Below are 12,732 nucleotides of genomic sequence, written 5' to 3' on the forward strand. Positions count from 1 at the left end.
CGCAGCTATATAATCAAATCCACGTCGATGAACAGCCGGTGCTATGAAAAGAGAAGGTTCCGATCCTAAATAGCAGGCCTCCAATTGTCCTTCCTCCGAGAGTATAACGATTAAACCATCCAGATACTAAAAAATAAAATACATTACAAATTTCCTTCAATAATCTCTTGAACATATCATCCACGTAAGTTCAAAGGATCTCAAGGTCAAGATCTGATTCCTGTTCGAAGTTTTATCAAGGTATATATTTGAGAATTAGCCTACTTCCGATTTTCTTTTTTTTTTTTTTTGCCAAACCCCTTCCTCTTGCATTCCTTTTTTTTCTTTTTCTTTTTTCTTTTTTTTCTCCTTTTCGTTGTGCATTTGATTCGATTAATCTTGAGAATATATGTAGCTTGTGTACGAGGGTGATAATAAGTCTGATTATCGAATCAGTTCTCGGTATTAAAGCAATTAGCCAGCAGTTCGCACTCTCTGTCCTCCGGAAAGACAACAATGGCAACCTTGCTGGACGCTGCTGCGCATAGCGATAAGATAAAAGAACAGGCAGGACGATAATTACCGGCTTCTCGTCCTTCCCAGTACACCACCTCTTGCCTCTTCCTATCTTTCGTTATTTTTCCTTCTTTTTTTCTTTTTTTTTTGCTTCGTTTTCTTTTTCTTTTTCTCTTTCTCACCGTTCCCACTCTACCACCCCCCCCCCGCCTCCCCGACCCCGAGTACCCCTCTTCACTTTCAATGTTCTTTTTTTTTTTCTTTTTCTTCTTCTATCGTTCTCTTTCCATCGTCAGATCTCTTTCCTCGTCAGAAAAGATTAATGATCCTTTGGAGCTAATGTAGAAATGATGCTCTTACAAGAGATCAGATATCGCGTTATGTCGATACGACATAACATATAAAACGCAATGATTTTACCTGAAAATGTGCTCTAGTTACGGCTACCGGAACGAACGGTAGCTGTGCCGACCACTTGAGAGTTGTACCCTCGTAAATCATCAAGGTGCTTGTATCGGCAATTACGAACACCATCAGTTTCCCATCCGGTTCTACGCATGAAAGAAAAATTTTGTTTTCCTTTAAGTATCATTAGCATTTACTTTACATACCTTACCTAGTGAACGCGTATTTTATTTTATTTCATTTTATTTCGCTTTACTTTGGTTTAGTTTGGTTTAGTTTAGTTTAGTTTAATTTGGTTTATTTTCTAAATTACGTCGCTCACCAGTCATTGATCACTTTCATTTAAAATATATTATTAGAGGACAATTTTTATTAATTTACATTTGATTCGACTTATTTCATATTATATTTTCTTTCCTTTTATTTTTTCATCTCTCTCTCTCTCTCTCTCTTTCTCTCTTCTCTTTCGTTCTTTCCTTCTTTCTTTTTTTCGTTCTTTGTTTCTTATGAAAATTATGATTTACCTATGACGTAAGCGTGAAAACAAAGTGCTTTGTAGTCGAGCCTTTTTGTGTACTTTAACGAAGCACCAGTGTCCTTGAAGCAGTAAAGATTTTTCTCCCCGAGAACGACGATCCCGATCTCGAAACTGCTCAAGGTAACAGCACCGATATCGACTACAGCCTCTCCTATGTTGTAACTCCATTCTGGTTCCAAGCTCTTTGCCGCTTCGTTCTTCGTTTCTCCATCCTTTTGATTTCTTCCAAACTCTGCTATATTTTGATACCTAAAGAACATTCACGTTATTATTAATTTTTGAGATAAAATGAAAGTAGCAAACGAATACGAAATAACATTAGCAAAAGTTAACAAATTTTATTTTCTTTTTTTTCGTTTTCGTAAATCCTTCATTTTTTCTCTCTTTTTTTTGGGGGGGGGGAGGGGGGAGGGGAAATTATTTGCAGACAAAAAAGAGAGGTCAAGTAAAAGGTAAATAATTGTTAACAATTTTGTTGAATAGGATGGAGAAAGGCAAATTCCAAGTATATGTACTCGAGTGTGACGTATACTTGAATTCAAAGAGCACACGAGAAAGAAAGAAAGAAAGAAAGAAAGAAAGAAAGACAGAGAAAGAGAAAGAGAGAGAGAGAGAGAGAGAGAAAAAGAGAAAAAGAGAGAAAGAGAGAGAGACAGAGAAAAACAATGGACTCCCATCATCGTCAGGTAAGTTACCTGGAAGCGTAAGCAAGAGATACCTATGTATATAAGTACATGCCTGTAGCATTCGAGGATCCACGAGCAATTCGAAGTGACGAAGACGTCGTTCCGCGAAATGTAAACGATCGGTTCGGGCAACAGACGATTCCTTAGAAGTTGACTGAAGGCATAAGCTTCTTGCTCGTAAAAGAATAAAGTTCCGTCCAAGTATTGAACGCATAAGAAGTCTCTGCCACGTACACCACCGAATGGACCAACTACGAGGGATGCTGGAAAGCGTGGTAATCTGTGTTCGTAAGCAATTTCCAGATTACATTGATCTCCTAGAAAATAAATAGAAATATATGTAATATAAATCGATTATAGGACGATGAATGAAATACTTAAAGCTAAAAAAAAAAAAGACTAAAAAAAAAATAAATAAATAATAATAATAATAATAATAATAATAATAATAATAATAATAGTAATAATAATAAAAAAAATAACAAGAATAAATCTTCGTTAAGAAATATTAAGAAAGATAAGAAAAGCAATCATCATAATATATTATTTGTATCGTCCTCAATGACTCCTTGATACTCATTAAAAGATTTTACTCGTCGACACATTCACTAAACAACCAGCAGAAAAAGCAGAAGAAGAAGAAGAAGAAGAAGAAGGAGTCAAGAAAACGAACAAACGTGATTCCTGTCTGTTATATAGGTCAAGCGGATTCATTGCGGCCGCATTTGCGTGTATATTTGTACTTCGGGTGCACGTTTTACGAGATCGTTATACCTTAACGCGCGAGAACAGGGACGGTAAAGAGAGAAGGAATGACAATATCGTACGATCAATGAAATAAGATCGTTATGCGTATATATATGTATATATATATATATATACATATGTATGTACGTATATATGTATGTGTATATATAGATATCTCTACGTATCTACGTTTATTTACATAAATACGTAACAGTAATAATTTATATCTAACGCGCCATCGACGCCATCGCCATATTGAAAAGGCGCGCTATACGAATCGAGCAAGAAAAAAAATGACGACACAAAGTCTATGCTTTTATTACGCCGAATTATCCTAGAATAACGACTGACCAGTGAATTTAACGATATTACATAGCTCCAGGCATACTCGTGAAAGCAGCCTTAAGGCATTTCAAATAAAACTTATAACAGAATCTAAGTATACACAGGCTACACACAAATACATAGAGGAAGAAACGCCGCCAACCTACATACATTTGTATACATATATATACATACATACATACATATATATATATATATAGATACACACATACATACATACACGTTCCAAGAGATGCGATCGCTACCTGTGCACGCTTTCAGCATATAATGCAGTTACGAAATACACGAGCACAACAGCCTCCGGCAAATCTTTTGAGAGCTAAGATTTTTATTAATTATCCATAAGAAATAACTTTCGATTCAATAACGACATCGTCTAAAGATTTCCCTATCGATCTTGAAGAGGCCATTAAACGAATGGATGTCAAGAAACGTACATGTAAAAACATTGAAAATCAATTGAATATTTTTGCGTAATCGTTGATTTTTATACTAACCATGTTCGATAGATCCCTTTGTCAATGCAACCGTGTAAACTATAAGCTTGCTCGATGTTAATACTGCCAGACGAGTATCTTGGGAACCACTGAAACGATATTTTTTGAATTATAAAACATATCTGACGAACAAATCGAAACAATTTAAAAAAAAAGAAAAAAAATATGGAGGAAAGGTAAGTCACGTGATAGTAAAACGGTTACGGTGTAACACTCACGATACTAATTTTCCCGCCTTTATGTCGACGATACAATCACCGAGTTTTGTTTCGGTCATAAGATCGATAGATTTGTAACCCGTCGAAGATTTTGTTTCGTCCTGCCATTGAGATGATAAATTATATATCCTTAAATATCCTTGATGACTGCCAATTACGACGCAATCCTTTCTGTCGTCTTCAAATAAAGAAACCACAAGGAGACTCGATCGATCGAACGTCTCGTTTGATCCACATTTCGTTCTCCACCATTCTTTCGTTTTAAATAATGACATTTTATTTAATTTTCAATCGTTGGATAACAAAAGTCACGCGTACGATACAACTTTAATATACGATACAACGAAATCTTACTTTTACTTTGGACGACTACGAACTACGTTGCTATGACGGTGTATTTTCAAAACACAAAGTCGATTGTAATTGGTTATCCTATTACAATCTAATACGCTTACCCTATGAGTGTTTACCTATAGATTATTTTCGATTGATAGCATGAAAATTATAGGTTTATACATGCTAGTAAGAGAGTATATATATATGTGCGTTTGTTACTTACTATCTATTTGATTACGAGACTTCACTTTTAATTGTCATCTCGAATACACGACAAATTTTATATACAATCGAATTTATTTCATTGATTTAAATTATAAATAAAAATTTTACAGATCTCTGTAAATATTGTCTATCCTTAATGGCCAATGTTTTCGATCGATTTTTCACGCCACGAGCGCCATCTGATAGCGATATTTGAAAGGTCCAAACTAACCTTTTAAATCCCAGTATTACGTAGACGAAGCAACTAATAATTAATGTTAACAAGTGATTTATATAGAATAATAAATTAGTTTCTTGTATATATAAAGTGATCGATCATAAATATTGCCTACGTCGTCATGGAGCCCCAAGATATTTATTACAATATAGCTGAATACGTCGAAACGGTAATAAATTGTCAAATAAAATTATTATACAAGAACATAACCTCTTATATTTATATTACAGGCTTCAGGAAATAAAGTGAGTAGACAGACTGTTCTTTGTGGATCGCAGAATATAGTACTGCATGGAAAGGTAATAGTACAATCAGATGCTATAATCAGAGGGGATTTAGCAAATGTAAAGGTTGGTCGATACTGTATTATTAGCAAGAATGCTGTAATACGACCACCTTTTAAAAAATTTAGTAGGGGGTTTGTACATTCTTGCACCTCTTTCGTCAGTATTTAATACAGATTGCTGTATACTTAAAGGATTATCCTTTTTGGATAGGGTTGCCTTCTTTCCATTAACTATGGGTGATCATGTATTTGTGGGAGAAAGGGCTGTTGTCAATGCTGCACTAGTCGGTTCATATGTATACATTGGAAAAAATGCAGTAATAGTACGTATCTGCTTGATAATTGGTAAAAAGTAATTATTAATTGATATCTTTTATACCAATTATTTATATTGAATAGGGGAGACGGTCGATATTAAAGGATTGTTGTTACATTGAGGATGGTGCAGTAGTACCACCAGAAACAATAGTTCCATCTTTTACTAGATTTTCTGGAAGTCCTGCTGTATGTATAGAGGACTTACCCGAATGTACTCTAGATCTTATGTTAGATTTTACAAAAAATTACTATCAACACTTTTTACCCGCACGAATGTAATATATAAAAATGTATATATGTTAATTTTGTATTTATATTATTTTATATTTCTTTTTTATAATATAATTATTTATATTGCTATAGAGTTAAAGCACTAATTATCAAATAATAATGAATTCAAAGGAAAATATAGGCAATAATTTTTCAACTAAGGTGTAAGAACTTGACTATCATTGTCAATTGCCTCCATATCTTCTCTAATATCTTTCATTTTTGATTTTTGCCTGTAAATAATTAAATTTGAATAATAAAATTTAAATTACTTACTAATTTAAATTTAAAATACAAATCATAATATAGATAAGTATTACATTCTATGCCACAGAAGTTCCATAGCTAGTACAAAAAAAGTGATAATTATGCCACATCCCATTATCACCAATGCAAAGTGACTTTCAGTAAATCCTATGCTTATGAAACTCATGTGACCATCACATTTGGGCTTTCTTGTATATAAACGTCTCTCTTCTCGATATTTTAAACCAGTTTCTTGTATTATTAAAGCACTGTAAAAAGTCATATATTTTAATACATAAATATTACATCATATGAATTAGTACATTATGCAAAAATAAAATTTATACCTATTTTTAAAAATTTCCAAATATGGAGATTGTGTTTGAATGATAAAGAGTGGATAAAGTACATTTAAAAAATTGATAGCAGTTAAGCCACATTTTTCATCCTCTTGAAAAGTTTCTTGTATTATTTTATAAACAGTACCAACTTCACCATGAAAAGCAAAGAGCTCATCTCTTATTTTTTGAACACCTTGTTCAATAGACATCCAAGAAGATTTTTTACCCTTTGGTTCAATTTTTTCATCTATGAGAGTCCTTCTTATTGGATCCTTAAAAGACTGTTATAAAAAAAAATAAATATTTTCTAGTAAGCTCATCTTGTTATATATAAAATTTGTCTTATAAAATTTGCAGAGATTTTAAATACTCACATTAAAATAGTATCGATTATATACAGCATCTTGTACACCTAGTTTTAATGGACTATTATAAAGATCAGTAACCGTTTGAATAGAATTTGTCGTTGATTGAAGCAAAGCAACAATATTTGCTGTATAAGAAGTGTACAGACTCAATGCAGCTATCAATAACATTAAGGTGACAATACGTGAAGGAATTTGATAAGGTTCATAAGCATATCCTATAACAATTAAATTGTAGAAACTAATAAAATAATTCATTTTAATTTATTAAGAACGAACACCTTGTTGGAAAAATGCTCCAAGAATAACCAATATATCATCGCCAATAGTTGGCTTGCCAGGATTCATCTGTTTCCAATATATCGCAGACTTTGCTGATGCTCCGCAATTATATTCCCATTTCATAGATATAAAGAGTAAAGTAATAATGAGAAGAATGAGGACACCAATAGCTATCCAAACCGAACGATGAAAAGGCAAGACAAATATGTTGCTTACTGTCGAAAGCAATGGTTGTCGAAATATAAAACGTGATCTACATTAAAAAAAAAAAAAAAAAATGAAAAATATATAACATTATTATAGATTAAAAAATTCGAGAAAAGAAAAAAAAATGTATGAAATTAATTTACATAATGAATGTTTCTTTTTATACGCTAGTGTATGAATATTGCATATCACCGGGCGTTAGTAACATCGATCACCACTGGGTAGCATTGAATGTTTATAAATCTTACGGTAGATTTAAAATTTGATTTAAAATTTTATTTAAATCTACGTAACAAATAAATGGTAAAAAATTTGAAATCAATAAAAAATAAATAAAATAAAATGCAATATAGGAAATTTGAATCCGATTGATCGCAAAAAAACGTATAAATATACGTGAAGATATTTTACCCAGTATGCGTGTAAAGTTGTATATATTTAACTATTCCTATTCGTTCTTTTATAAAAAAAGTTCCAGTTCCTCCGAAATCAATTTCACGACGTTGCAACATGCCGGTCATACCATTCCACGATCCATTTTCATCACGATAACCCCATGTATCTGCTATATTGAATGTTACCCTGAAACGAACGATACAATTTTTAATTGAAAGTATCGGATATTTTTCTTTTATCTTTTCACGTCGATCTTTCTCCATTAATTATATGGAATTTAAGAACCAAATTAAAAATGATACTTACGTCGCATTCATTCGATTTACCAAATGAAGTACACATGAATAACCAGCCTTCGTAACTGGATCTATATGTTTATTGTGATAATCAGTTAAATGATTGATCGTGTCTGGATCTGTCATCTATCAAAAAGGAAAAAAAAAATATAGAGAAATAAGAAGAGAAATGTATACTCATTTAATATAGAAGCTTGTGGAAATAAAGCAATGCTTAAAAAAAAAAAGAAAAAAAGAAAAAAAAACGAGTATGTTTAAGTGTTAAAAAAGAAAAAAGAATAGAGAAGTAAAAAATGATTCATCGAAAAAATATCTTATCACTAAAACACGATTATCTGATTGTAACTAAATTTAAAGTTAATCGAATTTAGGATAAGCTCTACGCGAAATAGTTCTTGATATCTCAAATAAATTGAATGTAATCTATTCGAAAGATAATTTTCGATAACGATATTGTGCAATTTCTAAAGTAAATGGAATTAGATATATTCTCTCTTTGTCTTTCTCTCTCTCTCTTTCTCTCTCTCTCTCTCTCTTTCTCTCTCTCTCTCTCTCTCTCTCTCTCTCTCTCTTTCTTTCCTAAGATTCAATGAAATCTTCAATAAATACATAAAAGAATTATTTTTAATTATCTCACTCGTTTCATATCATCACGTTGATATTAAACTACTATGAGATAAACAACTTATTGCTTATCATATAAAAAAAAAAGAAAGAAAGAGAATAAAAAGCTTTAATATACCACGAGACAGGATTTAAGTGGAGTAAGCTGAAGATTTCTTCGTCTACGGGATGCTGGATCATAATTTTTCATAACGATCCCACGTGTAAACGACCAATTTCCACGATCCTCTAAAATTACATCTCGATAAGGACTAGGACGATATATTGATAATAGTTCTAGAAAATTCTTTTTAATCCTTCGTGCTATAATAACGTCGCTGTCCGGATAAATAGTAAAATTACGAAATGTTTTCATTATAAATTGTAGATCCTTCGTATTTAATATTGTCCTTGAATCTTTCAAAAATAACCATTTTGTCGGAGCAACGAACATTCTTTTAGAATTTGCCTGAATTGAAAATAATCTATAAACATTTAATCACAAATTAACATAACAATGCATTTTATCTCTTATACGTTTTACCTCATTTAAGATGTCTATTGCACGGTCACAATCGAGATTGATAACATACAAATTTCTGTGTTCTAAATTATCATAAATTTTAGGATCGAGCCGATCGAATTCATTTCGAATATCATGTAACAGATGTCTTTTCGACATTTCCTTTGATAAGCCGATTATATCGTCTGATTTTGTTTATTCAGTAAATCCATTGAGATAAAAAAAATTTTTGATGATTATGACATTAGTGATATAATTGTAATATTATATAATAATAATAATAATAAGAAGAAGAAGAAGAAGAAGAATAACAATACAATTATTACCTTTAGAAAAGCATAAACGTGCAGATATTCTTGACGGTGGAAAAAGATGAAAAGTGGCGTCTACGATGAATTTCGAAAGAATATCATTCGTTTTCCATGAAAATTCGGAAGATCCCTCGATGGCATAAGAATTAGATAGAAGAATTACAAGGAGGAGTAACAATAACATTGTGTTGTCCTTCGAATACGTAAACTTTCCTTCGATAAATCGTAAAATATCATTAAAATCTATAGTATAAAGTCATAAACACCGAGGGCACAGCGTTTAAGTATGTATAATACATACGATTAACGTGGAACGGAATAATAAAACGACAAAAGAGACTTTTCTATGCTAAGTTCACAAAAAAAAAAAAAAAAAAAAAAAAAAAAAAAAAAAAAAAAAAACGATTTAAAGTTAGTCGAGAATTTAGAAAGAATAGAGTTACGTCATAGTGGTACAAACCTTCGATATTTCAATTTTCTTTTGTTTTCTGGTTTTCTTTTTTTTTTTTTTTTGTTTTTCTTTTTTTTTCTTCTTCTACTCTTTTATTCTTTCTTTCTTTCCTTTTTCTCTCTTTACAAAATACCGTTTCATTATATACTATGCCGTAATATTCCAGATTTAGCAAATTATATTCTCAAACAGATAATTTCGTTCTAATGACTCGGATAGATATATTATTTGGACGTTTACTGTTAGAAAAGTATCGCAGCTGTGTTTGTTCACACGAGAGAAATTATTTTTTTATTAGCCGAACTATATAACGCTTATAACTCTAGGAGAATTAATAGATCGAGGATATGTAATTTTTGTTACGATGAAAATTCTAACGTAAGAATTGTAAGAAAGATGTAATAGCAGATTAGAGAAGACAGTAAGAAAATCATTGGAGACACGAGAACGTATCGTGTACTTTCACCATGCACGGAACTATTCTTTGTGTTGCATTTTTTTTTTCTTTCTCTTCTTTTCTTTCTTCTCTTTTTTATTTTTTCTTCTTCTCCTTTTTCTTCTTCTTTCTTACTTTCTTTATGTAATAACACATTTCCCACGAAACGAATTATCTTGTTATATAGAGAAAGAGGAATAAGATAATCGACAAATTTTTTTGTTTTATCAGACACACACACACACACGCACACACACACGCACACACACACACGCGCATACACGCACGCGTGCATATAAACATAAATACATATGAGGAAAAAGAAATATATACGAAAAAAAAAAAAAAAATTGTGAAAACATCGCATTTGCGATATGTCATTCTTAATTAAATTGCATTGGTGACAATGACAATCATAAAAAAAGAAGGCAATAAAATATTAACGGTTATAATTCATGTCTGAAAAGAAATAAGAAAAGAGAAAATTATTTGAAAATATCGAAATTCAACGAATTGACGTGATGGAATGCGCGGAATTAAAATTTCCCATAATTTCTTTCGTTTCATGATATACGCCTCTGTTACTGAATGATTAACTATAAATCCCTTTTTCTTTTTTTCTTTCTTTCTTGCTTTTTTTCTCTTTTGTTTCACCTTTGTCATTTATATTATTTATCGTGTTAACAATTATTGCTGCTCGTAAAACGATTATATTCTGAGTTTTCGACACGTTGATATCACGTAAACAGGATTTTCTACTTTCGAGGAAACAAGAGGGCTACCAGAACGAAGGAGAAATCGTTTTTGCTTGTGAAATATGCAATGTATATATATATATATCGTTATCGGCATATAATATAATCTTCGTGTTAATTATCGTGACTTGATTATCAAGACAACTTTTAATAGACGACGAGAATGACAATCGATGACGATGCATTAAACATTATTAAACATTATGCAAGTTTAAACGATACTATATTAAACGAGGATAACACGTGATATTTTCTACGATCGTTATATTTTTTATTTTTCGTTTTAAAAATTTTCTTCGTTTGCGGAAACGATGATAAAACATTTATACGTCAAGGATATGTTATGTTACATCGTTGTAAAATTAGAAAAGTAAAGTTTCGAGTTATGACCGAACGTTCTCGTTCGATCGCGTGATGACTCGGTGATTGGCACGTGAGGCGAAGCTATCTAAAAATTTCTTATCATCTTATCGGCATTTGTTCAGGGGGGAAAGAACAATCAAGTCGACAAAAACATAGATACATGCGCATATCTCACAAAGAAGCTTATTACTTCTTATTGTTTTCAACTTCTCTGTATTAATCTCTCTTTTGTTCTCTTATTTGTTTTATTCATCTTTTTTCTTTTTTCTTTCTTTTTTTTTTTTGTTCTTTCCTCTTCTTCATTCGATTAAAATCAAACGAATTCAATCCGATTCGTAAATTTTCAGATAAATTGATCGATCAATCAGAAATTTATCACAGAGTGTTAAATATTATAATATGATTGATAATTTTTCTTGAAAGAATTTTTAAATATTTCCTTGTTGAGAAAAATTGTAAAATATTTCTTATTATTTCCTCGTCAGGAATTTTCAATATTGTTCTTTACAATTAGAGTCATCTATATAAATATGTGTATACATACATAAATATTAAAATAAGTTTCCAATGAAACTTCGATATTATGTAATTCAAATAATGGCGGACAGGTAACAGAAAAGGATTTGTGTTTTCCTCATTGAAGGAATTGTCGGATAGACAATTTTAAATTGATTAAATTAAAAAATCATTCCATAAATTATATACAATATTTATTTTAATTTATTTTAGTTTATTTTAGTCTGCGTAAAATGAAAAAATATATGTATGCATTACAACCAAGTTGGAAAAAAATGATCATTTTCGAAAGTGGGACTTGGTTCATAATACCATTTAAGTAATGTTCAATTAAACAAATTAATCTTTAATATATATTATTAGATGAAAATAAATTATCTTAAATTTGTTTCTTTAGGTTTTCCGGAATAGTTATATCTGACACGATTTCATAAAAAAAAAGATAATGATCTGTTTTCGTTGCAATAATTAAATTTACATAAAGATCATATACTTCGATTAACAGGGTTAATGATTGACTAATAATTTCACACTTTCTTGCACATAAACATATCGTATATATATATATGTTTTTTTTTTCTTTTTTTTCTTTCTTTTTTTTTTTTTTTTTTTTTTTAAACATACAAGAATAAAAGAGATATCGAAATACGAAAGAAATAGAAAGCGCGATAATATTAAAACCTAATGGAAAGTAAAGAAGCTCCGTATTAAAATATAATATTCAGTTCGTATAATATGCATTCAGAACGTATATTGCATTCCTCATAAAAAAAAAAAGAAAAAGAAAGGAAAAAAAAAGAAAAAAGAAAAAGTTTCCATTGTAGAAAGGTAGATGCTGATACAAGGATTAAATTACATTTACGATCGTTAAACAAAAAATGATAAAAATTCCATCAGTTCTTGGATAGATTTCGTTTTGCAATATTTTCGATAAAACAAAACTTAATCAAAAGAAAAGAAGTATATATATATATATATATATATACAACTTCAATATAATATATATAAAACATCTCGATTTTACCATCACATATTTTTTTATTCTTCTTTTTTTTATT

At 30.6% G+C, this 12,732-nt stretch overlaps 3 protein-coding genes across 8 annotated transcripts in view; 1 reads left to right on the forward strand and 2 right to left on the reverse strand.

Moving 5' to 3' along the window:
* LOC124429386 (protein PTHB1) overlaps positions 1-4,334 on the reverse strand; it is a 24,905-nt gene extending 20,571 nt beyond the window's left edge. For 4 of the 6 annotated variants that reach the window (XR_006943432.1, XR_006943431.1, XR_006943430.1 and 1 more), the window contains exons 1-6: positions 3,932-4,334; positions 3,714-3,802; positions 2,177-2,441; positions 1,425-1,687; positions 916-1,046; positions 1-126 (exon numbers count right to left, since the gene is read on the reverse strand). The exon at positions 1-126 is cut by the window's left edge and continues 52 nt beyond it. Coding sequence is in view for 3 of the 6 variants with exons in the window: in XM_046974590.1 (XP_046830546.1) it covers positions 1-126; positions 916-1,046; positions 1,425-1,687; positions 2,177-2,441; positions 3,714-3,802; positions 3,932-4,206 (1,149 nt within the window). In the remaining 3 variants the exon portion in view is untranslated. Of the gene's footprint in view, positions 127-915; positions 1,047-1,424; positions 1,688-2,176; positions 2,442-2,801; positions 2,889-3,713; positions 3,803-3,931 lie in introns of those variants that run through there. The other 2 variants (XM_046974587.1, XM_046974588.1) reach the window with 2 other exon arrangements.
* A 368-nt stretch (positions 4,335-4,702) lies between these two features.
* Positions 4,703-5,862, forward strand: LOC124429392 (dynactin subunit 5). The gene is made up of 4 exons (XM_046974601.1): positions 4,703-4,878; positions 4,940-5,127; positions 5,207-5,318; positions 5,395-5,862. Exons 1-4 carry the CDS (start codon positions 4,831-4,833, stop codon positions 5,590-5,592), a joined length of 546 nt encoding a protein of 181 aa, XP_046830557.1. The 5' UTR covers positions 4,703-4,830; the 3' UTR covers positions 5,593-5,862.
* LOC124429387 (glutamate receptor ionotropic, delta-1-like) lies at positions 5,613-9,500 on the reverse strand. Its single transcript, XM_046974591.1, has 10 exons — positions 9,169-9,500; positions 8,864-9,027; positions 8,459-8,788; positions 7,727-7,842; positions 7,436-7,606; positions 6,817-7,070; positions 6,545-6,753; positions 6,177-6,451; positions 5,904-6,098; positions 5,613-5,816 (listed from the first exon to the last, which is right to left on the reverse strand). Exons 1-10 carry the CDS (start codon positions 9,335-9,337, stop codon positions 5,741-5,743), a joined length of 1,959 nt encoding a protein of 652 aa, XP_046830547.1. The 5' UTR covers positions 9,338-9,500; the 3' UTR covers positions 5,613-5,740.
* Positions 9,501-12,732: the final 3,232 nt, after the last annotated feature.

The sequence above is a fragment of the Vespa crabro genome, chromosome 15 (assembly GCF_910589235.1).
Source record: "Vespa crabro chromosome 15, iyVesCrab1.2, whole genome shotgun sequence".
In the NCBI taxonomy this organism is placed as follows: domain Eukaryota; kingdom Metazoa; phylum Arthropoda; class Insecta; order Hymenoptera; family Vespidae; genus Vespa; species Vespa crabro.

Excerpts from the sequence above, each read along its gene's own strand:
- LOC124429387 (XM_046974591.1), bottom strand. The coding sequence starts at position 9,337 with ATGTTATTGTTACTCCTCCTTGTAATTCTTCTATCTAATTCTTATGCC. Across the intron at positions 6,754-6,816 it reads TGGAGCATTTTTCCAACAAG|GATATGCTTATGAACCTTAT; the intron begins GTGTTCGTTCTT and ends TAATTGTTATAG. Across the intron at positions 6,099-6,176 it reads TTGGAAATTTTTAAAAATAG|TGCTTTAATAATACAAGAAA; the intron begins GTATAAATTTTA and ends GACTTTTTACAG.
- LOC124429392 (XM_046974601.1), top strand. The coding sequence starts at position 4,831 with ATGGAGCCCCAAGATATTTATTACAATATAGCTGAATACGTCGAAACG. Across the intron at positions 5,128-5,206 it reads TTTAAAAAATTTAGTAGGGG|GGTTGCCTTCTTTCCATTAA; the intron begins GTTTGTACATTC and ends CTTTTTGGATAG. Across the intron at positions 5,319-5,394 it reads TTGGAAAAAATGCAGTAATA|GGGAGACGGTCGATATTAAA; the intron begins GTACGTATCTGC and ends TATATTGAATAG.